Below are 24,383 nucleotides of genomic sequence, written 5' to 3' on the forward strand. Positions count from 1 at the left end.
TATACAATGGAGTAAAGACAATCTCTTTAACAAGTGGTGCTGGGAAAACTGGTCAACCACTGTAAAAGAATGAAACTAGATCACTTTCTAACACCGCACACAAAGATAAACTCAAAATGGATTAAAGATCTAAATGTAAGACCAGAAACTATAAAACTCCTAGAGGAGAACATAGGCAAAACACTCTCCGACATAAACCACAGCAAGATCCTCTATGATCCACCTCCCAGAATTCTGGAAATAAAAGCAAAAATAAACAAATGGGACCTAATTAAAATTAAAAGCTTCTGCACAACAAAGGAAAATATAAGCAAAGTGAAAAGACAGCCTTCCGAATGGGAGAAAATAATAGCAAATGAAGCAACTGACAAACAACTAATCTCAAAAATATACAAGCAACTCCTGCAGCTCAATTCCAGAAAAAATAAACGACCCAATAAAAAAATGGGCCAAAGAACTAAATAGACATTTCTCCAAAGAAGACATATGGATGGCTAACAAACACATGAAAAGATGCTCAACATCACTCATTATTAGAGAAATGCAAATCAAAACCACAATGAGGTACCACTTCACACCAGTCAGAATGTCTGTGATCCAAAAATCTGCAAGCAATAAGTGCTGGAGAGGTTGTGGAGAGAAGGGAACCCTCCTACACTGTTGGTGGGAATGCAAAGTAGTACAGCCACTCTGGAGAACAGTGTGGATATTCCTTAAAAAATTGCAAATAGAACTACCTTATGACCCAGCAATCCCACTACTGGGCATACACACTGAAGAAACCAGAATTGAAAGAGACACATGTACCCCAATATTCATCGCAGCATTGTTTATAATAGCCAGGACATGGAAACAACCTAGATGTCCATCAGCAGATGAATGGATAAGAAAGCTGTGGTACATATACACAATGGAGTATTACTCAGCCGTTAAAAAGAATACATTTGAATCAGTTCTGATGAGATGGATGAAACTGGAGCCAATTATACAGAGTGAAGTAAGCCAGAAAGAAAAACACCAATACAGTATACTAACACATATATATGGAATTTAGGAAGATGGCAATGATGACCCTGTATGCAGGACAGCAAAAAAGACACAGATGTGTATAACGGTCTTTTGGACTCAGTGGGAGAGGGAGAGGGTGAGATGACTTGGGAGAATGGTATTGAAACATGTATAATATCATGTAAGAATCAAATTGCCAGTCTATGTCCGATGCAGGATATGGCACGCTTGGGGCTGGTACGCGGGGATGACCCAGAGAGATGTTGTGGGGAGGGGGGTGGGAGGGGGGGTTCAGGTTTGGGAACGCATGTACACCCATAGTGGATTCATGTCAATGTATGGCAAAACCAATACAGAATTGTAAAGTAAAATAAAAAATAAATAAATTTTTAAAAAAAGAAAAAAAAATTGTGAATTTTTTTGTTCTATTTCTGTGAAAAAATTGGTAGTCTGATAGAGATTGCATTGAAAATGTAGATTGCTTTGGGTAGTATATTCATTTTCAAATATTGATTCTTCCAAACCAAGAAGATGATATATCTCTCCATTTGTGTCATCTTTGATTTTTCATCACTGTCTTATAGCTTTCTGCATACAAGTCTTTTGTCTCTAGGTATGTTTATTCCTAGTATTTTATTCTTTTTGTTGCAGTGGTGAATTGGATTGTTTCCTTAATTTCTCTTCCTGATTTTTCATTGTTAGTGTATAGGAATGAAAAGGATTTTTTCGTATTAATTTTATATCCTATAACTTTTACCATATTCATTGATTAGCTCTAGTAATTTTCTGGTGGCAGCTTTAGGGTTTTCTATGTAGAGGATCATGTCGTCTGCAAACAGTGAGAGTTTTCCAATCTGAATTCCTTTTATTTCTTTGTCTTCTCTGATTGCTGTGGCTAAGACTTCCAAAACTGTTGATAATAGTGGTGAGAATGGGCACCTTTGTTTTGTTCCTGATCTTAGAGGAAATCCTTTCATTTTTTTCCTCCGGATAGAATTTTATAGATTGTATTGTTCTCAAAAAACAACAACAACAAACCTCTATATAATGCTGGTACTGAAACTACACCCACCCAATTTCTTATAGGCAGTCAATCTAGGGTATATCTATTCATCTTTTCATCCATTCAGCAGACATTTACTGAGAATTTACTAGGTGCATTGAGAATACATGAGGTAAAAAGCCCATGCCTTCATAGAATCTACATTCTTGTGAGAGAAACAGATAGTAAACAAGACAAATAAGTAGACCATGTTGATATTGATGATATGTGGTAAGATGAAATAAAAGCAGGGCATGTTAGAGGTTTGGATTTTACTTTAAATAGTAACCAGAGAAGACCTCAATGAGAAGGTGACTATTCAGTGAAGACCTGAACTCAGATATTAGGCAGAGCATAGAAGTACAAAAGCACAAGCATGCTTGTCACATAAAGGAAGAGCAGTGAGATCAGAGTGGCTGGAGAAAAAGGTCTGAGTGGGGCTGGGCTCCATACAGAGAACAAGCACAAAGTCCAGATTTTGCCTGGCCTTGTACGTCACAGTAAGAACTTTGCTTTTGTTTTGAGACAGGGAGCAGTTGTAGAGTTTTGAGATGAGAGGTGACACAATCTGACTAATGTTTTAAAAGTATTGCCCTGACTGCTACTGTAGTAAGAATAGTCTTTCCTGGATGGTGGTGACCATATGAGATGAGACCAGGGTGGAGACTATAGCAATGATTTAGATGATAGGGGGTCAGGACTAGGGTGGGAGCAAGGTGTGCTCAGATTCTGGATGCATTTTAAGGTACAATTGAGAAGATTTCCTAATTTAAAGTTCTTGGGGTATCCAAGAAAGGAAGAAGTCAAGGATGAATGCCATCAGCAATTTTGTTTGTTTGTTTGTTTGTTTTGAGTAGCTAGAAGATTGGAGGGCCACTAACTGAGACAGGGAACAAGAGAAGAGAAGCAGAATTTGGCAAAAAGCATCATATTGTTGAATGTTTTCCTCAAGTTTTCATCTGACTTAAAGTTATTCAGTTTTGTCTCTACCCTGAAAGCTGTTGAAAATGAAGATAAGTATTCCATTATTTAAAATAAAGAAACAGAATCAAATATAGTATTAACTGGAATGGGCCTTACAGATTCCTTTGCAAGCAAGAAAATGGAAGACCAGAGAGGAATACTGATGCTTTTCTCTGAGTTGAATTCACTACTCTGGGCTTTAGCTAAGAGATAAAGTTTATAGATCCAGCCACATGTTTTGACTTTTCTCCTTTACCTGGCCACAGTCTCTATGGAATAAATTTAATACCAGCTGTGAGACTGTCTGATAAACAAGAGGTGCTTGTTAAATTTGGTCTTTATCATAAGAAAATTCCTCTTAACAAGACCAAAATCTAATTTCCTTTATTTTTAAATTTATTTTGAGGTAATAATATCTTGGAATGAAAACGAGTGAACATTTCAGGGTTGTAAGAAGCTATTTAACATTGGGCAAGTTATTTTGGGCCTCAGTTTTTTTTTTTTTTTTTAATAGAAAGTAACTTAAGGCAGAAAGTTGGAAGAGACAATGTCTAAGTGCCCTTCTAACATTTCCAGTCTGTGCTTCCACTATTATTATTTTGGTGGATAAAGTGAAGTGATGCAGAAATGTATCCCATACATTCAGACATTTAAGTAACTAACATTCACTAAGTGACTGATGGTATTCATAAAGAATCACAGAGTAGTATGCCTAGAGGAACTATGACCCTTGGGCAACGTTCTCAATTTTAATTTACTAGCATAGCAATTTAATGCAATTAATAAAAGGGTTTGTGTTATACCTATAGGAACTGAATTTCATTTTTACCATAAAAGAAGAAGGGTAAGCTAAGAATTACTACTCTGTGGAAAAGCAGACCCTTAGTTTTTGCTCAGGTGATATCAAATACTCTAGAGGTTAGTCAACTAGGTTTGCTTTGTGTTCTATCGAAGCAGTGGCTTCACTGGTTTCACTGAGTTTGTTTTTTCCTTTTCATCTTATTTTAGGGAAGTCATATGACTTTTATAGCTCAAGTTGCCTTGAAAGTCCCATTTAAGCGAAGCTCCCTTACCATGCCTCTGAAAGTTGAATATAGCTTCAGATGGAGATATAGACTTTCTATCCGTGGCTCAGGATAACTAGTAGCTTTCAGTTAGCATGGCTAGTCATGCTATGGAGATTTCCATGTAATTTGGTGTTTTGTTTTCCTAAGATTATTATTTTTTAAAATACAGAGGAAAGAGGAGATGAAGCAAAGTCAGATAACCGACTTCTAAAGCCCTTATGGAATAATAAATAGGAGAAGGGCGAGGACCCTATTCCATCTGAGGTGATTTGCCTTAACTCTGTGCAGCAGAGTCACGAGCTGCAGAAGGCCAGGTGCCTCACCATGTGTCTAGTCAGATGCTACAGTTCAGGTGAACCCCTTGTTTCCCAGGACTCTGAGTGGTCAGTTGCTACCAACCCACAGGGATCCCTGTAAACCGTCAGGGAAGCTGGAGACAGACAGTAGACTGAGGACTATGCTCTGCTGGTCCTGTCCAGGAGCCTCCCTCACCAGGAGAGTGGCAGAGTAGTTCCCTTTCCTTATTCTGCCAGGTTTGCACCAAGTACTTAGTTTTCCAAACTAATCTATATTATTTAGGGCAGACACAGATGGAATGGCTATAATAATAATGTTAAGAATGTTTAATGCCAAAGCAAGGTGCTGGTGTGGTGGTCACTTGTTGCAGTGTACAGGGGAGATAGTAATTCAGAGTGGGCCACAGAGGTTTCCAAAGTTATCAGTGGTCTATTCTTAGAGGGAAGGTGGGGGGAAGGGTTGGTAAATGGTGTTCATTTTACTATTAATCTTAAAATCATAGCTCTTTTCAGCATGTATGTTTCACAGTAATAAATAAGATTTAAAAAGTGAAATACATCTACAAAGCTATTTTATAATTTTGCTTTACTATATTTGTCATTAGTATGAACTTAAGGACTATTTAGTGTATCATAACTAGTTCCAGGTACTGTAGAGAGTTCATAAACATTTTTTAGGGTATTAGTTTTTTTCAGCTATATTAAAAAATAGACACATTACTTTGCCAACAAAGGTCCATCTAGTCAAGGCTATGGTTTTTCCAGTGGTCATGTGTAGATGTGAGAGTTGGACTATAAAGAAAGCTGAACACTGAAGAATTGATGCTTTTGAACTGTGGTGTTGGAGAAGACTCTTGAGAGTCCCTTTGACTGCAAGGAAATCCAACCAGTCCATCCTAAAGGATATCAGTCCTGGCTGTTTGTTGGAAGGACTGATGCTGAAGCTGAATCTCCAATACTTTGGCCACCTGATGTGAAGAGCTGACTCACTGGAAAAGACTCTGATGCTGGGAAAAATTGAGGTCAGGAGGAGAAGGGGATGACAGAGGATGAGTTGGTTGGATGGCATCACCGACTCAATGGACGTGAATCTGAGTAAACTCCGGGAGTTGGTGATGGACAGGGAAGCCTGGTGTGCTGCAGTCCATGGGGTCACAAAGAGTCGGACATGACTGAGCGACTGAATTGAATTGAAAAAATATAACAACAACAAAAATAACACTTTTCCCTCTTCATACTATTTCTGATCCTGATTGATCTCTGAACATTTCTTCATGTGTATAGTGGAAGTAACAATGCCAGTTTCACCAACTGTAGGGAAATTAAATAAAATATAATTGATAAAGAGATTGGCACATAGTAAACCTTAGTAATGATCAATTCTTACTCTCCTGGTTCTAGTCAAATTAATTTAATATATAGATTCATAAGAGTTTATCCAGTAATTTTGTTTATATTATTTTTTCTTGAAAGATAATTGATGTGTAGGGCTTTGCAGGTGGGGCTAGTGGTAAAGAATCTGCCTGCCAATGCAGGAGATACAAGAGGCATGGGTTTGATCTCTGGGTCAGGAAGATCACTTTGAGTAGGAAATGGCACCAGACTCCAGTATTCTTGCCTAGAAAATCTCTTGAGCAGAGGAGCCTGGCAGGCTACAGTTCTTGGGGCTGAAAGGAGTTGGATACAACTGAGCGACTAAGCAGAGCACAATCAATGTATAACACTGTGCTAATTTTAGGTGTACAGTTTAATGATTTGACATTTGTATGTATTGCAAAATGGTCACCACAATAAGTTTAGTTAGCATCCATCACAACATATAAGTGCAAATCTTCTTTTATTGTGATGAGACTTTTTAAGATCTAGTCCCTTAGCAACTTTGTTATCTTTTAACTGGTAGTTTGTACCTTTGGCCTACCTCCTCCCATCTTGACCCTACTTCCTATCTCCTACCTCTGGCAACAAACAGTTTGTTCTCTGTACTGATGAGTTTAGAATTTTGTTGCTGTTGTTATTTTGCTTTGTTTTGATGCTATATATAAGTGAAATTATACACTGTTTTCCTTTCTCTTACTTATTTCACATAGCATAATGCCCTTGTCATCCACCCATGTTGTTGCAAATGGCAGGATTTTCTTGTTTGTTTTTTTTTAATGGCTGAATAATATTCCATTGCACACATACATCATGTTTTCTTTATCCATTCATCTGCCAATAGACACTAAAGTTCTTTCCGTGTTTTGGCTATTGAAAATAATGTTGCAGTGAATATGGGGGCACAGATATTCTTTTGAAATAACAATTTCATTTTCTCTAAATATATACCCAAAAGTGGGATTACTGAATCATATGGGAGTTCTATTTTTAATTTTTCGAGGAATTGCCATACTGTTTTCCATAGCAGCTGCATCAATTTATATTTCCAACATTCCTTACAAAGCTAGAAAAACTAGTAACTATACAGTGAACTAACAACTTTACTTGACACAATTGGTATGCTAAAAATCAAGCTCTACCAAATTGCCATATTTCATTCTCACTGATGTTCATGGACTGTATAGTCCATGGGGTCACAACGAGTTGGACATGACTGAGCAAATTTCACTTCACTTCACTTCATTATCACTGATGGTGGACAAATATATTTGATTTTATTACAAGTAAAAATTACTTTCAAATGCAATAGAATAATAATAACAAGACTATTTGAACACTTATTATTTGTAAGTAGTAAATGCTCTACATTCTTTACCTCATTGAGAATAATAAGAGTACTTAACTATATAAGGTTGTTAAGATTACTTGAGTTAAGACTTGAAGAACACTTGTTACTATGCTGGGTCTATAACTGATATTTCCAAATAAAATACATACAGTTTTTTAACCTTCCCAGCAATCCTGTGAATGGGATAATTATCATCCTTATTTTGGAGGAAGCCAGGGAGTCAAAAAATTGGCACATTAGAACCTGTTACGCTAGCATTTGTGCTTTAAACCACTGTGAATCTGAAGTATTTAATGAAAATGTATGATTTGATCACAGGATGAGGAAAAAAATGTGTAGCTTTGCAAAGTCTGATGTTGCTGTACTAGGAATGGTAAAGGACACAGTTATATAGATTAGTTTTGAAAGTCACTGGGGGCAATATTTACTTATTTATGGTACTTTCAAATACTTTGCCTTATATTTCTAAGGAACCAGCCTATTAAAAAGAGAACACTTGTAAAGCAAAATAAATTAAAAATAAAAATTTAAAAAAAAGAATATGGATTATCACAATTATAAAAAAAAAAGAGAGAGAGAGAGAGAGAACACTGAGGATTATTGGGTGGCTAAGCTGCTAAAGTACTGTTGCCTGGAGAATCCCATGGATGGAGGAGCCTGGTAGGCTGTAGTCCATGGGGTCGCTGAGAGTTGGACATGACTGAGCGACTTCACTTTCCCTTTTCCCTTTCATGCATTGGAGAAGGAAATGGCAACCCACTCCAGTGCTCTTGCCTGGAGAATCCCAGGGATGGTGGAGCCTGGTGGGCTGCTGTCTATGGGGTCACACAGAGTCGGACACGACTGAAGCGACTTAGCAGCAGCAGCAGCAGCAAGCTGCTAAAGAATCTGCCTGCAATGTGGGATACCTGGGTTCGATGCCTGGGTTGGGAAGATACCCTGGAGAAGGGAAAAAGGCTTACCCACTCCAGTATTCTGGCCTGGAGAATTCCATGGACTGTATAGTCCGTGGGGTCCCAAAGAGTCAGACACGCCTGAGCGACTTTCACTTTCACTAAGTAGTATCAAATGAATATATAAAAATTGGTTGATTTAGCTATGTGACTATTTTAATATTTAGACATAAAATTATCTTATCCCACAAATTCATGATCTAAAAATATGATGTTTTGTTAGATTACATCCTTCTGGATGGAGAAATCCATTCATTTTGTAGGAAGTTTAGCAAGTATGATTATATCTACAGAGTAGTCTGTCTACTTTGCCCTCAGCTACCTGAATGATGCAGGAACGTTATGAGAAGTTACCCTTACTTGGTGAATACAGGATGTACTTTTCAAAGTTTAACTCCCTGCCAGCACAGGAAGCTTGTGCAGTATGGTTGTGACACACTTGGTTATTGAGGATAAATGACATTCTAACTGTATAGTAAAAAAATTAGTTATTGATATGGAGTAAAAATTGGAGTAGGAAATGGCAATCCACTCCAGTATTATTGCCTGAAAAATTCCATATATAGAGGAACATGGTGGGCTGCAGTCCATGGGGTCACAAAGAGTTGGATATGACTAAGCACACGCACACAGATACACATGGAATAAAATAGCTTTGGAAGCTTCTAGAAATGTGACAAAACAGGATGCTCTCCATTAATTTCTCTTTTCATATATGTTTCTTTCTATTACCTAGTCATTCATGTGTAGATTCACAGACATTATAGGCACAGCTTGTGCCTGATCCTGTAAAGTGAAGATGAAATGGGGCTTTAAGAGCACATGTATACAAGAAGGGTAAGACAAACACAGTCAAGGGACGAAGAGAAAAGACTGGAGCATTATTTAGGAACAGTGCAAGCAAGAATGAAGTTCAGAATATGATGAAGATTAAAACAAAACTAAGGCAATGAAAGTAGTAAGGAAAAAAACAAGGGAAGGCCAATCTGTAATTTTGGGCACATGGCGCAAATTTAAGAGATTACGTTGAGGAAAGGAAAGCCATTTAATGACTACTTAGCTTCCACCTTGTTTATTAAACAGAACATCTTCAAACTGGAAAGCTTTGAACAATTATAGTTAAGAAGGATTTAATGTCCATTAGGCTTAAGGCATCAAATTACCTTAAGCTGAACTGCATGAGTCACCAATTTCATAGGATCTCTGCAAAGTTACATTATTTCCCCAGCTCCCCAGTTTACCCATTTAATAGCACTGGGTGCTCAGAGAGGTTATACAGCTAGTAAATGGCCCGATCAGGATTCCCAACAAAGTCTGTCTTTCTTCAAAGCAGTGTTCTTCCCAGTACTTGGCAGAGCTCCCCAGACTTGCCTCAAGTTCTTTAGATCCCTGAAGACTTAATTCTCAGCAGCCATATATGTGTCCTTAATTTTTCCAAACTTGTGCACTTGAATTATGTAACCTCCAAATGCCTCAGAACAAAGCCCCTTGAGCTAGAACCTCACAGTTGAGTTCTGAAGCTTGAATCTCCTAAATTATTAGCTTTTGGCCTTAGAGTTATCTAAATTTTCACCTTTTTGCCTAAGGCATACATCCTAAGTGTTGAACTAAGATTAGCAATGGAACCCAGACTCCAGCTTCTAAATCCTGAGTCCTCAACCTTCAATTAAACTGAGCCAGGGATAAGAAGCCCCTTGGAAGAGGGAACTCCAGTGCATTCCAGCCATAATGGACATCGTTCCATTTCTTTGGACTGCTGACTTTTCCAAGTATGGTTGTCTTTGCCTGGAGTGCCTTTTTTCCTCTTCTCTCCCTCCTGCTAACTTCTTCCTTGTTCTAACAGGAAGGAAAATTCTTCAGTTCCTTGCTCTTCATTTATATAGCATGTTGTAATTTTTCTTTATTAATATGCATCACCCTGTGATTTTCAGTTTACTTTTCTTCTTTCTGCCATGTCTTGAGTGTCTTTCCTTGAAGTGTCCCTCATGTATCTAGCATAGTACCTGGAATCGCAAATATTTGATCTGCTGAATGAGTGAACTATTAAGATCATGATGGTTGATATGAGGCATGATAATGGTAAAATTATGCTGAATCAACAAAGAAAGACAGTCCACAATTTTGGTTTCTAAATCAATTAAACTGTGTACTGTATCCTTTAGTCATCTTTCTCTATATTTGTACTCCTTTATACATTCTGGGTACATATAGATTTAAACCTGCATTGTGAGCAACTGGATCTAGCCTCCAAGGAAGATGTTGAAAGCATGTTTCAGACTTATTAGTAGAGTCTAGCACTGTTAGCTCCAGCAGTTGGCAGCTTCAGCTCGTGCTAAACACACAATCTTAACAATTCTAAATGTTTCAGTGACATCATATTGCCCTCCTTCTCACCCTCACAATCAGAGCTATTCCTCTTAAGCCTCATAGGAACATTAACTGAAATGCAGATAGATGAATCTTAGTTAAAGGCTAATTTTTAAGATATTGGACCGCCTGAAACTGAATGTGGGTATCTCTCCTGACAGTTTATAGAAGGAAAAGTAAGCTCAGAAAGGTGACAACTAACGATGTATCAATGACTCTTATAAAAAAAAAAATTGTAGACTTACAATTTTCTATGCCTGTTTTCATCAGTGATTTCTGAAGGAGAACATCATGGCAAAGTCAAATCCACCTCCAGACCATGTGTTGGGTGTTGTTGGTTTGCTCTCATGGCCTATTCCCCACCTTTGCACACTGCCCTCTTCCCGAGGGGTTGGCATCAGTGCAAACCTGTGTGGATGGCTTCAGTGTGCTCCTTACCCCCAGGTTTGGGGTTGGGTGCAGCCCATGGGAAGGCCCCTCTGAGATACTAGAGGGCGGGAGAGTGAGGTCAGAATATCAGTTCCCCTGATTTTTTCTCGAGGGTTGGCTATTACCCTCAACTAAAGGCCCAGAAACACTATCAAGTGGGCCTTGCCTTAGAGTTACCCTATTTAACTGCTTCTAACTTTTCCTCCTTTTGCCCCTTCAGTCTGAAGCCTCCTTTGTCCTAGACCAAGTACTGAAAGGCACCATGGTGGATTTCCCCAGCTCCTGCCACACAGTCCTAGTATCTCTTCATTAAAGTCCTCAGATTACCCAATTTAAGTATTCTTCTCCTGTCAGGAATCTATCTTATATAGAAGTTATTTTGGAATAGGAAAATATGCTTGTGTAATACACAGGACTATGATGGCTGTTGATATTGAGGCAAAGGGCTTAAAACTCTTTGGTGAGATAATTGGGATATATTTTGCTTGTATTAAACACAAACTTTTAATATCTCCAAGAGTACTCTGTCAAAACAAATAAAAAATCCATGGGCATTCTTTCTTTGAAAGAGCATTTCAAAGAAGGATGGCATGACACATGAAATAAACTACAAGCTAAAGGCTGAAAAGAAACAATGACATTTCAGATTTAGTTGTTTTAAAAAAATTCCATAACTGTTCCAGTATTTACTCATGTTTTCATTCTCTCATAGTTGGCTTTCTAATGTATAAAAATGAGATGTCAATTGGTGGTAAAAATAGACAAAAATACGTTATATGCACGACATTTTCAGTCACATTTTTGCTGACTCCCACCTAAAAGTGACAAGCAGTTCAGGCCTCTGTCATTTTGCAGAATACTGAAGCCGTAGTGTGATATAGTGTGACTAATCACATAGAAAGTTAGTGTTTGATGGACTAGGAAGAGTCCATGGGGGAAAATCGAAGCTAATTGAATCAAAATAAAGAACTGTTACCTTGAAAAGTACCTGGAGGGTAAAGGGATTTGATAATATGTTGTGAGGATAGGTAGTTCTGCTCTATGTGTGGTGTCAAGGGTAGACAAGGAAAGCAATAGAGGTGAGATAATATTAGTTTTTTAAGGACAAGAGACTCCACTTCTGGATCATAGACAAGTCACGAGGATGCCACTTTTAAAAATATGCCTTTCAGTTTTCTTCGTTCCCTATTGAACTTCCCGCTTATTTGAAATGAATATAATTATTATATGTACTCCAGAGCATGTTATGATTCAACCTTCATGTTGTATTCCTTTTTTTTTTTTTTTTTTGGTAGGGTTGTATATCCCAGTGATTTGCTGTTGGCTTAATAGCAAACAAGCTTTGGTTTTTAGTCCTGTGACAAGAGGGGTTCATGCATTTGATGTTATGTCTGGAGTGTCTGCAGTGTGCCTTTCTGCTAAGCACTGGGAATCCAGTGTTGAATAAGGCAAAATAGTCCTTGTTCTCATGGGAGAAAAGAAAACCACTACAGTTGTTTATTGCCCCCTCAGCCCCTTAGGAAGGACCAGAGGAAGCCCCAGAGGAAAGTGTGTGGCTAGAGATTAACTAGAATAAAAACAGTTTCATTACAAAATCAGAATAAAATACTTTTATCATTTATCCTCCTAAAGTAGTATGCAAAATTGCTAGTTGAGTTGGTTGTTAACCTCTAATTATCCACATCTAATTTTTTCTGTGGATGATTGTGCACATAATAAAATATATATCCTAGAATTGTTTAATTTTCACTTTCCTATAAGAAGTCTAAAAGTCTACTGTTGTGGCTCTTCCATGCTGCCTGGAATAGTTACATGCCATTTATGGTTTCAGCACTTCTGCTTTAGTAGAACTGTGCTTTATTTAAATATTTCAAGGATTTTTGAAGCAAAAAATAAAAGTGAAGATAGATACTTAATATGGAGCTTAGTTTGTAGAGGAGCAGTTCCGTTTGATAAAAGTGTATCATATTTGAACAGGATGTAGAAAATTACTGCACATGTTCTGGCTTCAAACACACTGTCCATTTGACTCAGAAGCTAATTTGCATTGCTGGCATTTTCAATAGAGATGGGTTATTCCATCTCTCCCTATGTAGGCCAACAGACACTATTTAGCCAACAAAAATAATCATAGAAATGAGGTATGTAAAAAAGGTTGTCTTCTTGACCTAATCAATATTTGAGTAGTATGGAGGCATTGACTATTTATACTATTTCCTAGAACTGGTATTTATGTATGGTGATAAAGCAAATTATAAAAATATAGTCACAAAAATGTAGGTTACTAAACATCCAACCATGCTAAATATGGCTAAAGGGATGAAGAAAAGAATCTTAATAAGTATTTTTCTTAAATACAAGAACCTGCTTTTAAAGTGTGCACTTAAGGTGGAATGAAAATGTCTCTTTTGTCGACATAATGCTTTGGGCTATTGTTCCTATTTCTAGTAGACAGTTTTTCTAGGTTACATTTGTAATTAATATACAGTTCTACAATATAGCCTTGTAAAATCCATTCTCAGAGAGGTACTATAATCTAGCAATGTCTAGTATCTTTCTTGAAAGGCTTCAAATATTTGTCATTTAAAAAGCTGTTACATATGTTGCTTTTGTGTTTGACACTTTAGGATTAAGCATCACCACTTGTGAAGAAATGCTATACATAGAGGCCTTTTGTTGCTTCTTTAGACTGCAGTTGAGGAAGACAAAGTGAAGTGAAAGTCGCTCAGTCTGTCCAACTCTTTGCAACCCCATGGACTGTACAGTCCATGGAATTCTCTAGACCAGAATACTGGATTGGGTAGCTGTTCCCTTCTCCAGGGGATCTTCCCAGCTCAGGGATCGAACCCAGGTCTCCCGCATTTTAGGCAGATTCTTTACCAGCTGAGCCACTAGGGAAGCCATTGAGGAAGACAGGAGACAGCAAATCATGCATTTTGTCAACATGCAAATGCTTTCCCTTTATCTCACTACCCATGCAAGGACTATTGCCTTCATTCTGCCTGTCAGGGTTGTCTTCCTAAAACAATCTTAAATGCCTCTATAAACATTCTGTATCTGGCTTTCCTGTGGCAGAGTGCTAAGGAAATGATGATGATCCAAACCTTTTTTATAAAAACATATCTGAAATCTATGTCACTGCATATGATTAAAATTTGTGATAGAGACAGGAGAAGCTTTCAAACTGAAGAAAACATTTTCTCTGGAACTATCTTTGCTATTCTTCAAAAGGATGAAAGTTATAGGTATGAAAGTCATAATAGTTTAGAAGGAGATTGGATATATCCTTAGTGGCTTGCCAGGGTAGAACTTGCCATTATTCATATTAATAATAATAAAGTCATAAATCATTAATTTAGAAATTTAGAATGAAAGGTGTCACAACTCAGGCTTATTCTACCTCAGTGTAATTCAATGCATGAAGCCGGGCACCCAAAGCTGGTGCTCTGGAACAACACAGAGGGATAGAGTGCGGAGGGAGGTGGGAGGGGGTTCAGGATGAGGGAGACACATATATACCTGTGGCTGATTCATGTTGATGTATGGCAAAAACCATTAGAATATTGCAATTATCCTCCAATTAAAATAATAAATTAATTTAATAAATAAATAACTCTCAAGTACTCTTAGGTGACAACTTTGTCCCAGATTATGTAGATTAAAGCACTCTTGATAATTACAAGAATAGCCTAAAATATCACATGGATGTCAAGTGGGAAAGCAAACAATATTATTAGAACTTGAACATTTCCATTTAAATGCTTTCCACATTCATAATTTCAATTGAGCCTAGAAGTAATTCTGTAAAATAGATTGGAATAATTATTTCTGCTGATCTTATGGAAGGAAAAGAACAAGAAAGAGGCTTGGTTCTTGGCCTTTTGGTACTTGGTACTATTTTGTGTCAATTCTGTGTGTTTTTATTTTTCAGTTACACAAAAACCTTTCTTGCACTCCTAGTAATTTAATCTCACTTCTATAAATCCCCTGATCCTAGCTCTTTTCTCCTTTAATTTTACAGTTTTTCTTTCTCAGAGCATTAATCATATTCAGGAGATGTCTCCTCTCCCCCTGATTTTTGAGCTTCCTCCTATCTACAACAGAATCTATGGAAAGTAATACATACCGAAGACAAGAGAGAAAGTGAAAGGCTAAAGAGGTTATTAGAAGCCAGAAAAGTCACAGAAAAAATTACTTTCTCTTTGAAAAGACATTAGAAGTAATATTTATTTTTTAAAAATTAAAAATAATGTCAACTAAGGATCACTAGTTACTTGAGGCAAAACTTTAATATACATTATAAAACAAACATAAAATAGAAATATAAAAACAAGCATAATAAAGGAATAGGAGTAAATTCCCTGAAGTGTTCTGATCTGTGTCAGAGTCTTTATCACTGATGTCCCCAGAATTAGATAAGATACTGTGTTTCCAAAAGCAGAAAAAAATATTATTTTTTTTAATGTGAGGAATAAAAGATGTCCTTGCAAATTAAAAAGTAATAGCAGAGGAAAAATTTTCAAAAGATAGATTAAAGTTGAAGAAATATCTGAGAGTATTATACAAAGAGATAAATAATTGGAAAATAAGAGAGAAAAAAGAAGAAAATAAAGGATATTCCAGAATTACCAACATTCAAAAAGGAGGAGTTCCAGAAACAAAGGACCCTGTAGACAAGAATCAAAAATATCAAAGAGTGTTCTGTTTATGTTTTCTTCTAAGAGTTTTGCAGCATCTGGCCAAAACTGAAGCAAGGTTTCTTTTTTGACCCATCTTCTAGAGTAATGAAAATAAAAACAAGAATAAACAAATAGGACCTAATTAAACTTAAAAGCTTTTGCATAGCAAAGGAAACCATAAACAAGATGAAAAGACAACCCTCAGAATGGGAGAAAATATTTGCAGATGAAGCAACTGACAAAGGATTAATCTCCAAAATATACAAATAGCTCATGTAGCTCAAAATCAAAAAAACAAACAGCCCAATCAAAAATGGGCAGAAGATCTTAATAGACATTTCTCCAAAGAAGACATACAGATGGTCACCAAATACATGAAAAAAATACTCAGCATCACTAATTATTAGAGAAATGCAAATCAAACTACAGTGAGATATCACCTCAAGCCATCAGAATGACTATCACCAAAAAAGCATGGGTGGTGGTGTGTGTGTGTGTGTATGTGAGAGAGAGAGAGAAGGTTGTGAACATAGGGTGGGAGATTGTGAAAGTGACCTAAATACTCAGCTTTCACAATGGGAAGTCTGTAGGTGATACCAAATTTGGAAAATTAAGAAATAGCAATATTACCAAGTTATATGGATGTAAGGATTTAAATTATAAAATAATCAACTAAAATAGTTGAAAGGTATTTCTTTTAAATATCAGGATGTGGAGAAGATGAAGAATAAGGGCCTGCTATCTTCTGTAACAAGCTTTTCAAGTCTTTCAGCATGCACATGCATGGCTTGGATGCAGGGTAAAATGAATTGGAAACCAAACAATAGCTACAGAAAGAAAAATAGATGCATAAATAATTCCCTTATTATAGTGCTTAATAAAAGCTATATGTACATTATTTGACGATCAATCTTAAAAATTATGGAGAGGTGAGAGGGAGGCTCTAGAGGGAGGAGATATATGCATACTTTTGGCTGATTCACGGTATTGCATGGCAGAAACTAATGCAATATTATAAAGCGATTATCCTCCAATTAAAAATTTTTAAAGATTACTAGTACCATAGCATGTTTGGCTATGGCCTCGACATCATTTTAAACAATTTACATAGCTGTCTTTTCAGTAAAACAACTTGGTTAGTTTTAAGAGGCCATGAATGGTTACACTGTTGAACAAAAATTTCTGAAAAAATTTTGTGAATATGGCAGAACATTCTTCAAGCTCCTTGGAGAGACACAACCTATTTCTGAGCTGCAGACTTTTGCTAACTCCTTTGGGCATCATACTGCCATGGTCAACATTGCCTGGAGCTTTGGTATCAAGATGGACAAGGGTTAGTTTGGAAAGAAAGTTAGCTTCTCTAGGCCTGGCCCCATAGAAGGGAAAGATGGTTTATGGGGTTTTGGGGTCTATTTAAATTCTCTTCATTCAGGGAAGTTTGTGAGTCTTTGAAGGAGGATGACTTTTGGAACATTTATAAAAATCTGTGACATCAATCATCAGTCACACTTTTCTTCATTTCATACTCCCTCATAACCTGGCTCTTTCATATTTTGCAGGAACTTATCATTGTTGGGTTTCCAGTTAGTAATAGTAACACAGCTTCAAGCTCAAAAAGACCTTAAGACATGAAGCTGTGAATCACTAGAGAAAAAAGTCCCCATTTTAGCATTTCCTTCAGAGGGAGTATCACTTTTTCTGATCACAGAGTGAGAGCCAACATTGAAGGCTAGCCACCCTTTTGATCCTTCCCACTGAACACCTGGATCACAGCTTTTCAGGTTTCCAGTGATTTTTAGAATAATGCCTAGCAGAGTCCAACCCATTTATTTTCCCTGTCAATGAAACCCACACTGTGGCATTTAATTGATCCCTCTGCTGGAGGAAGCTCCCCACCTGTACCTGGCCTTGTCTCACTCTCACACTCTCTCACACTCTTTCCTTCCCACTTAACACCAGATCACATCTTTTCAGGTTTCCAGTGATTTTTAGAATAATGCCTAGCAGAGTCCAACCCATTTATTTTCCTTGTCAATGAAACCCTCACTGTGGCATTTAATTAATCCCGGTGCTGGAGGAAGCTCCCTAGCTGTACCTGACCTTGTCCCATTCTCCCCAAATACACTGTCACACTTGACTTCTATGCTTCCATTTTCAGCACATCATTTCTCTAGGAAGGTAGACTAGATGCCTCTGAGGTAGGTTTATCATGACAATTAAACACCTAATAACAGGGCAATACACTAATTGCCCATTTCTCCCTTTGGACTATAAGATTTATAAGGACAGAAACTTTATTTTGTTTTCACCATTGCTTTTTCCAGACCTTAAATAATGCCTGGCCCTGGCATAGGAGGGACTCAATAAATATGTGTTGATTTGAGTGGGTTTGTTATTTTCCTAACTTATTTTTTATATTTTCACACACTATGTCATAATGGCAACATTTTGGTCGTTGTTTATCTATACCACATGTAAATGAAAAACACATATTCATCTGTATATGCACGTCCCAGAGAGATTATGGGAACTGCTTGAACCTCCACCCAAATTAAAATGTTAAAATCTGCAAAGTGCTTGACTTTCTAAAAAGAGAAATTCTTGGAATCCATTAACAAATAAATGTGTCTTCATTTGTGTTATAGTCGGTCTAGAGATGATAGGACAACATCTAATACGTTTGAGGACTGCATTAGATGAATGGCAGGTCATCTGACACACTAAATGCTCTTAATGTAATTTGTTCACAATCTTTCTGTTTTATTGCAGCCGGGGCACCGACAATAGACTGCCCCACCGGCGGCAGACAGTTCTCCGTGAGAAGGGGAGACGGTTAGCTAACCGAGGACCAGCGTACATGTTTAATGACCACTCAACAAGCCTATCTATTGAGGAGGAACGCTTTTTAGATGCAGCTGAGTATGGCAACATCCCAGTGGTAAGGAAGATGTTGGAAGAATGCCTCTCACTCAATGTCAACTGTGTGGATTACATGGGCCAGAACGCCCTGCAGCTGGCAGTAGCTAACGAGCATCTGGAAATTACAGAACTTCTTCTCAAGAAAGAAAATCTCTCTCGTGTTGGGGATGCCTTGCTTTTAGCTATTAGTAAAGGTTATGTTCGGATTGTGGAAGCCATTCTCAGTCACCCAGCTTTTGCTGAAGGCAAGCGGTTAGCAACCAGCCCCAGTCAGTCTGAACTCCAGCAAGATGATTTTTATGCGTATGATGAAGATGGGACACGGTTCTCCCATGACGTGACCCCCATCATTCTGGCTGCCCACTGCCAGGAATATGAAATCGTGCACACCCTCTTGCGGAAGGGTGCTCGGATCGAACGGCCTCATGACTATTTCTGCAAGTGCAGTGAATGCAACCAGAAACAGAAGCATGACTCCTTCAGCCACTCCAGATCTAGAATTAATGCCTACAAAGGCCTGGCAAGCCCAGCGTACCTGTCATTGTCTAGTGAAGACCCAGTCATGACAGCTTTAGAGCTTAGCAATGAGCTGGCAGTGCTGGCCAACATAGAGAAGGAGTTCAAGGTAGGTTTTAAACAAGTCGGAGTCAAGGTGAATTTATAAGCTTCCACTATGTACTCACACTCTGTTAGGTATCATAGATAGTAGGCAATTTTATATATTTGATTCAACAAGTTCTTTATTATGTAGAGTAAAAGTTATGGTTACTACCATTTGGAGATGATCTACTATAAACTAGACATTTTGTATTTATTATGTCTGATACCTATTAGACCCTTGGGAGGATCTTAGTTCCTTTTCAGATGCAGAAATAGAGGTATAGAAAGGTTAAGTAAGGCCCAAGATCCACAGCTGGTGAAATGACAGAGCTGATATCAGAACTCAGGGATGCAGACTCTAAAACCCATGTCTGTCTCCTGTGAAACTCTGTTTCTATATTCAGATCATGGTGATAGCTACTGTTGAGGTCAGAAAGATGAATAAGATAAAGGAAGTCATAGTTTGACCTGAGAGACAGATGCATGCATGTATACATTTGTTATAAAGAGAAATGAAACTACTAGATATGGCTATAAGCAGTGTGCTGTAGCAGTTCAGAGAAAGCAGTATTTAATTCAGATTAGATGTCAGAAAAGTTACGAGAAAAATGGTATTTCAGCTGCATATGGCAGAATAAGTAGCATATTTGAAGGCAGGGAATGAAGGAGAAGATATTTTAGGCCAAGGTAACAGCCAAAACTAAAGCTTGTAGATATGGGGGAAGTAGTCAAAATAATTGCTTTACGATGTTGTATTCGTGTCTGCTGTACAACAAAGTGAATCGGCCATATATATACATATGCCCCCTCCCTTCTGAATCCCTCTCCGTTCCCTTGATCACACCCCTCCAGATCATCACAGAGCGCTGAGATGAGCTCGCTGTGCTCTGATGCGATCCCACTAGCTGCCTGTTTTATATCTGACATACACACAAGGTAGTGCACATAGGTCAGCGCCGCTCTCTCCACTCATCGCACTCTTCCCCTCCCGCCCTGAGTCCACATGTCCTTTCTCTGTGTCTGTGTCTCTGTTCCTGCCTCAAGGGAACTTTGAGCAATCTCTAAATAAGAAGTAAGTGGGGAGACACGCTGTCAGAACTTGCCATTCTCTGCGAGGTTTGTGCTTCATTTGGAGAGGGTAAAAGTTCAGATTCCTAGTCCGAGGTCACACACTCACACACACACCTTTAAATTTCCTCCACAGGTTATCTGACCTTTCTTACAGTGTTCATCATGTTCTGCTGTATGTTACTATTTAAGGTGGGCTTTTCCTCTTTCCTCAGCTATACACTGCTTGGAATCAAATACAGTATTACACAAAGATAAATATTGGTTTCATTTTCTCTCTTCTTTATGCTGTGAGAAAGCATGTCTCTCTATTCTGTACCTTGGGGTCTCTCCTGTGCAGTTTCTTGGTGCCTCTGTCACTGAAGGAACACTGCAAACCCCAGCCTAGTATGTGTCTCTCCCCAGGTCCTATCTGTGCAGGTGAGGAGGGCAGGTCAGTGATGACTGAAGTCTTCCGATGGTCCCCAGCATGGAGGATGCTGCTTTTCCTCTAGCTCCCTGGCAGCTGAGGATGCAGGACAAGCAGATGATCTCTTCCAACAATGTCTCATTCTTTCCTACTTCTCACTTTGCTCCCAGGACTCAGGGAGGCAGGGAACTTCGCTATGTTGGAAATCTGATTAATATGATCTTAAAATGTATATTTAATTTATGAAATTTTACTGCTTAGGTTTCAACATTTCTGTTTCTGTAACTGTATCTTTGTTTACACGATACTCTAAACCATTCTTCATTCATTCATTCACTTGCTACATCTTCTAAGCCCATGGTTGTAGCAAATATTGTACTGGGGAGGGTCAAGAATGAGGGTGGAGATATCGCACAGCACCAAGACAGTTCAGTCAATAATCCTGCCCTCAATTAACTTGTAATTTAATAGAAGAGCAAAGGCCTGTGTGAAATAACTCTAAGACATGACCTTGTGGAATGATGGGTGGGCTGGTGGGCCAAAGGTGAAAGAATCATATCTAATCAGAATGCGAATTTTTCATTGTCCCTAAATGCATTGCATAATGTGAAGGCCGCTTTAGGTTTATGATAAATTAGGGATCTGGATATCCCTTTGCTTGTTCATCACACACTGTTTCTGCCCACCAAGGTGCGAGGTAAATGGATCAGGCACTTTCCCTCCAGCCCTGCTTTCTCTGTGTAGGTCCACACCTTTAGCCTCTAATCAGGCTCACCCTTTGCTTAATGCCCTGCCTCTGTGAAGGGTTAATGGCAAAGAAAAGGTAATTCTCTGAAAACACAAATCTCTTTAATAATATGTTATTCCTAATATCTTTAAAAAATCATCCTCAAGTATTCAAGTATACTGTTAAAAAAGGGTAGCAGTTTTACAAATGTTTTTAAAAGTATGTCCTAGAACTTGACAATTCAACAACTTTTCTAATTAGAAATTTGACTCTCCAGATCCTTGCATTACAGAAGGAGAAAGGCCAGTTCTTGGCTGTTTTTAAAAGCTGTTGGCAAATACAAAATGAGAAAGAATAATGTTTTCTTTCTCACCAGACGGGATGCTCTAGAACAATTAATTTATTCTCCCAGACTCTGTTGGCCTATAGAGGCAAGAACAGCCTCATGTGAGAATGCGCCGCCATGACTCTCGCGTGTAAACTCAGGGAAAGCATATTGTGCTACCATGCACACTGGTGTGATGGTGCTAAACCTGCTCCAGCAGCCCAGCCTCAGTTTACAACAGGATGGGACCCAAAAGGGCTTGGTGTCTCTGGTGAGATTTGCTAAATCTGCTGCTCTATCCTTCAAGAATAACTTCTCTTTTCTTATTTTAAGAGAATATAGTTGACCCTTGAACAACACGAGTTTGAAGTATATGGGTTCACTTACATGTGGCTTATTTTCACTAAATATGCAGTACAGTACCACACGAGCCTGGGCTGGTTGAATCCATGGGTGTGGAACAGTGGATGCCAAGGGCCTTCTGGAGAGTTATGTGTGGAGTTTTCACTCAATAGAGTACTGGTTCTCCTTCCCTCTGCTTTGTTCAAAGGTCACCTTACATGATCATGTTAAAAAATAGTAATTTAAACATGAAGAAAAATTTTAAAATCATTTCTAATTTTGATACTGCAACAAGCCAACATGAATCCTTCCAGAAATAAACACAGATACTGCAACATGCCAACATGTATCCTTCCAGTCTTATTTTTAGTAATCAAGCCCCGTAGAGTCTCAGGGACCGAAGACTGCAGGATCTGAGATACCTCACAGGGACCTGAAATATTGTACTGGCAACAGGCAATCCTCTCTGCTCGTGGTCTTCAAATTCTTTTGCTTCCTTTTCACCAGAAAAACATTTGAAAAATGCTGTGCTCATGAGTACATTTTAAAGTTGGCATCTAAATTTATTTACTTTTAAGTTTAAATAATTTAAAAAGGTATAATTTCTGCATGGCCTAAATATTAACATTTAAAAATAGGTATCTTAAATGGCTGCTTCAGATGTATCTAGGGGCCTTCAAGTGCTGTGATTTTATACATACCATCACCTATTTTAAAAATAAACAACCTCCTCTTTAATATTTGTTAACAATTACATCTTTCCTTTTCTCCTTAAACTTGTATTCTAGTCCATTTTCCTCCACAAATGTGATTTCTAATGTAGTAGCTTTTTATTGTAAAGGCCTTTATAGATCACTTATTTTATATATATATATAAAATATGTATTTTTAATATATGATATATATTGCATAACACATATGTAACATGTGTGTTTATAAGAAAGTTTAGAATTTGTTTTACTTTCTGTTATCATCAGGCTCTAGGTATTTAAAATATTCTGGAAATACTTACCATTATATTTATTAGCAGTATATTTGATCAAAACTACATAAATTGAACATAATTGTTCAAAATAACATACACAAATTCTGAAAAATAAATTTTAAATATATGACACATTTCCTATTGGAAATGAATTTTAAAGGAACAAGTCATATCCATGCTTTTGTTATGTATTTAATGAAAGAAAAACTTACAACCTGTTAAAATAACTTGATATGTCAGCCAGCATATTGTTTTAGTTTTTGTTAATGGAATGTGTAAATTATTAATGATTTTATGGCATAGAATTAAAAGATAGTAGACTATATTTGGGATAAATATTTCTTGATATGATTTGATAACTGTCTTACTGAATTACCCACACTGATCTGAAACAAATCACATAAAAGTTTTATCCTTGTGCTTCAGCCAGTAGCCTATGAAAATTTTTGAGTCCTGGAAACCATTCCAAGTCACAGTAAAAAGACTCATCCTGACTAAACTTTTCTGCCTTGCACATTTGTGATGTGTTTAAGTTAATGATACATCTAAAAGATGAGTACTAAGAGTAGTTTTAAATAAGGGTAAAATAAACTTGTTTACAAAACAGAAGCAGAGTCACAGATGTAGAAAATAAACGTATGGTTATCAGGGTGAAGAGGATAAACTGGGAAATTGGGATTGACATATACACTGTACTATATATAAAATAGATGACTAATAAGAACCTACTGTATAGCACAGGGAACTCTACTCAATACTCTGTAATGGTCTATATGGGAAAAGAATCTAAAACAAGTAGGTTTATGTATATGTATGATTGATTCCCTTTGCTGTACACCTGAAACTAACATTGTAAATCAAATATATTTCAAAAAAAATTTTTAATGAATAATTTTAAATAATCACTTAATTTAAATAAAACAAAGTAGTGAATTTTGTATTCAGTATTCCCTACTAAAAAGCCTCTTGATGAAAGTGAAAGAGGAGAGTGAAAAAGTTGGCTTAAGCTCAACATTCAGAAAACGAAGATCATGGCATCTGGTCCCATCACTTCATGGGAAATAGATGGGGAAACAGTGGAAACAGTGTCAGACTTTATTTTTTTGGGCTCCAAAATCATTGCAGATGGTGATTGCAGCCATGAAATTAAAAGACGCTTACTCCTTGGAAGAAAAGTTATGACCAACCTAGATAGCATATTCAAAAGCAGAGACATTACTTTGCCAACAAAGGTCCGTCTAGTCAAGGCTATGGTTTTTCCAGTGGTCATGTATGGATGTGAGAGTTGGACTGTGAAGAAAGCTGAGCACTGAAGAATTGATGCTTTTGAATTGTGGTGTTGGAGAAGACTCTTGAGAGTCCCTAGGACTGCAAGGAGATCAACCAGTCTATTCTAAAGGAGATCAGCCCTGGGATTTCTTTGGAAGGAATGATGCTAAAGCTGAAACTCCAGTCCTTTGGCCACCTCATGCGAAGAGT

The 24,383-nt window shown here is 37.6% G+C and overlaps 1 protein-coding gene across 1 annotated transcript in view; it reads left to right on the forward strand.

Moving 5' to 3' along the window:
* TRPC6 (transient receptor potential cation channel subfamily C member 6) overlaps positions 1–24,383 on the forward strand; it is a 158,046-nt gene that overhangs the window by 81,027 nt on the left and 52,636 nt on the right. The window contains exon 2 of the mRNA XM_040257870.1: positions 18,299–19,073. Coding sequence (XP_040113804.1) covers positions 18,299–19,073 — 775 coding nt within the window. The remainder of the gene's footprint in view (positions 1–18,298; positions 19,074–24,383) is intronic.

This window comes from Oryx dammah, unplaced genomic scaffold (genome assembly GCF_014754425.2).
Source record: "Oryx dammah isolate SB20612 unplaced genomic scaffold, SCBI_Odam_1.1 HiC_scaffold_17, whole genome shotgun sequence".
In the NCBI taxonomy this organism is placed as follows: Eukaryota; Metazoa; Chordata; class Mammalia; order Artiodactyla; family Bovidae; genus Oryx; species Oryx dammah.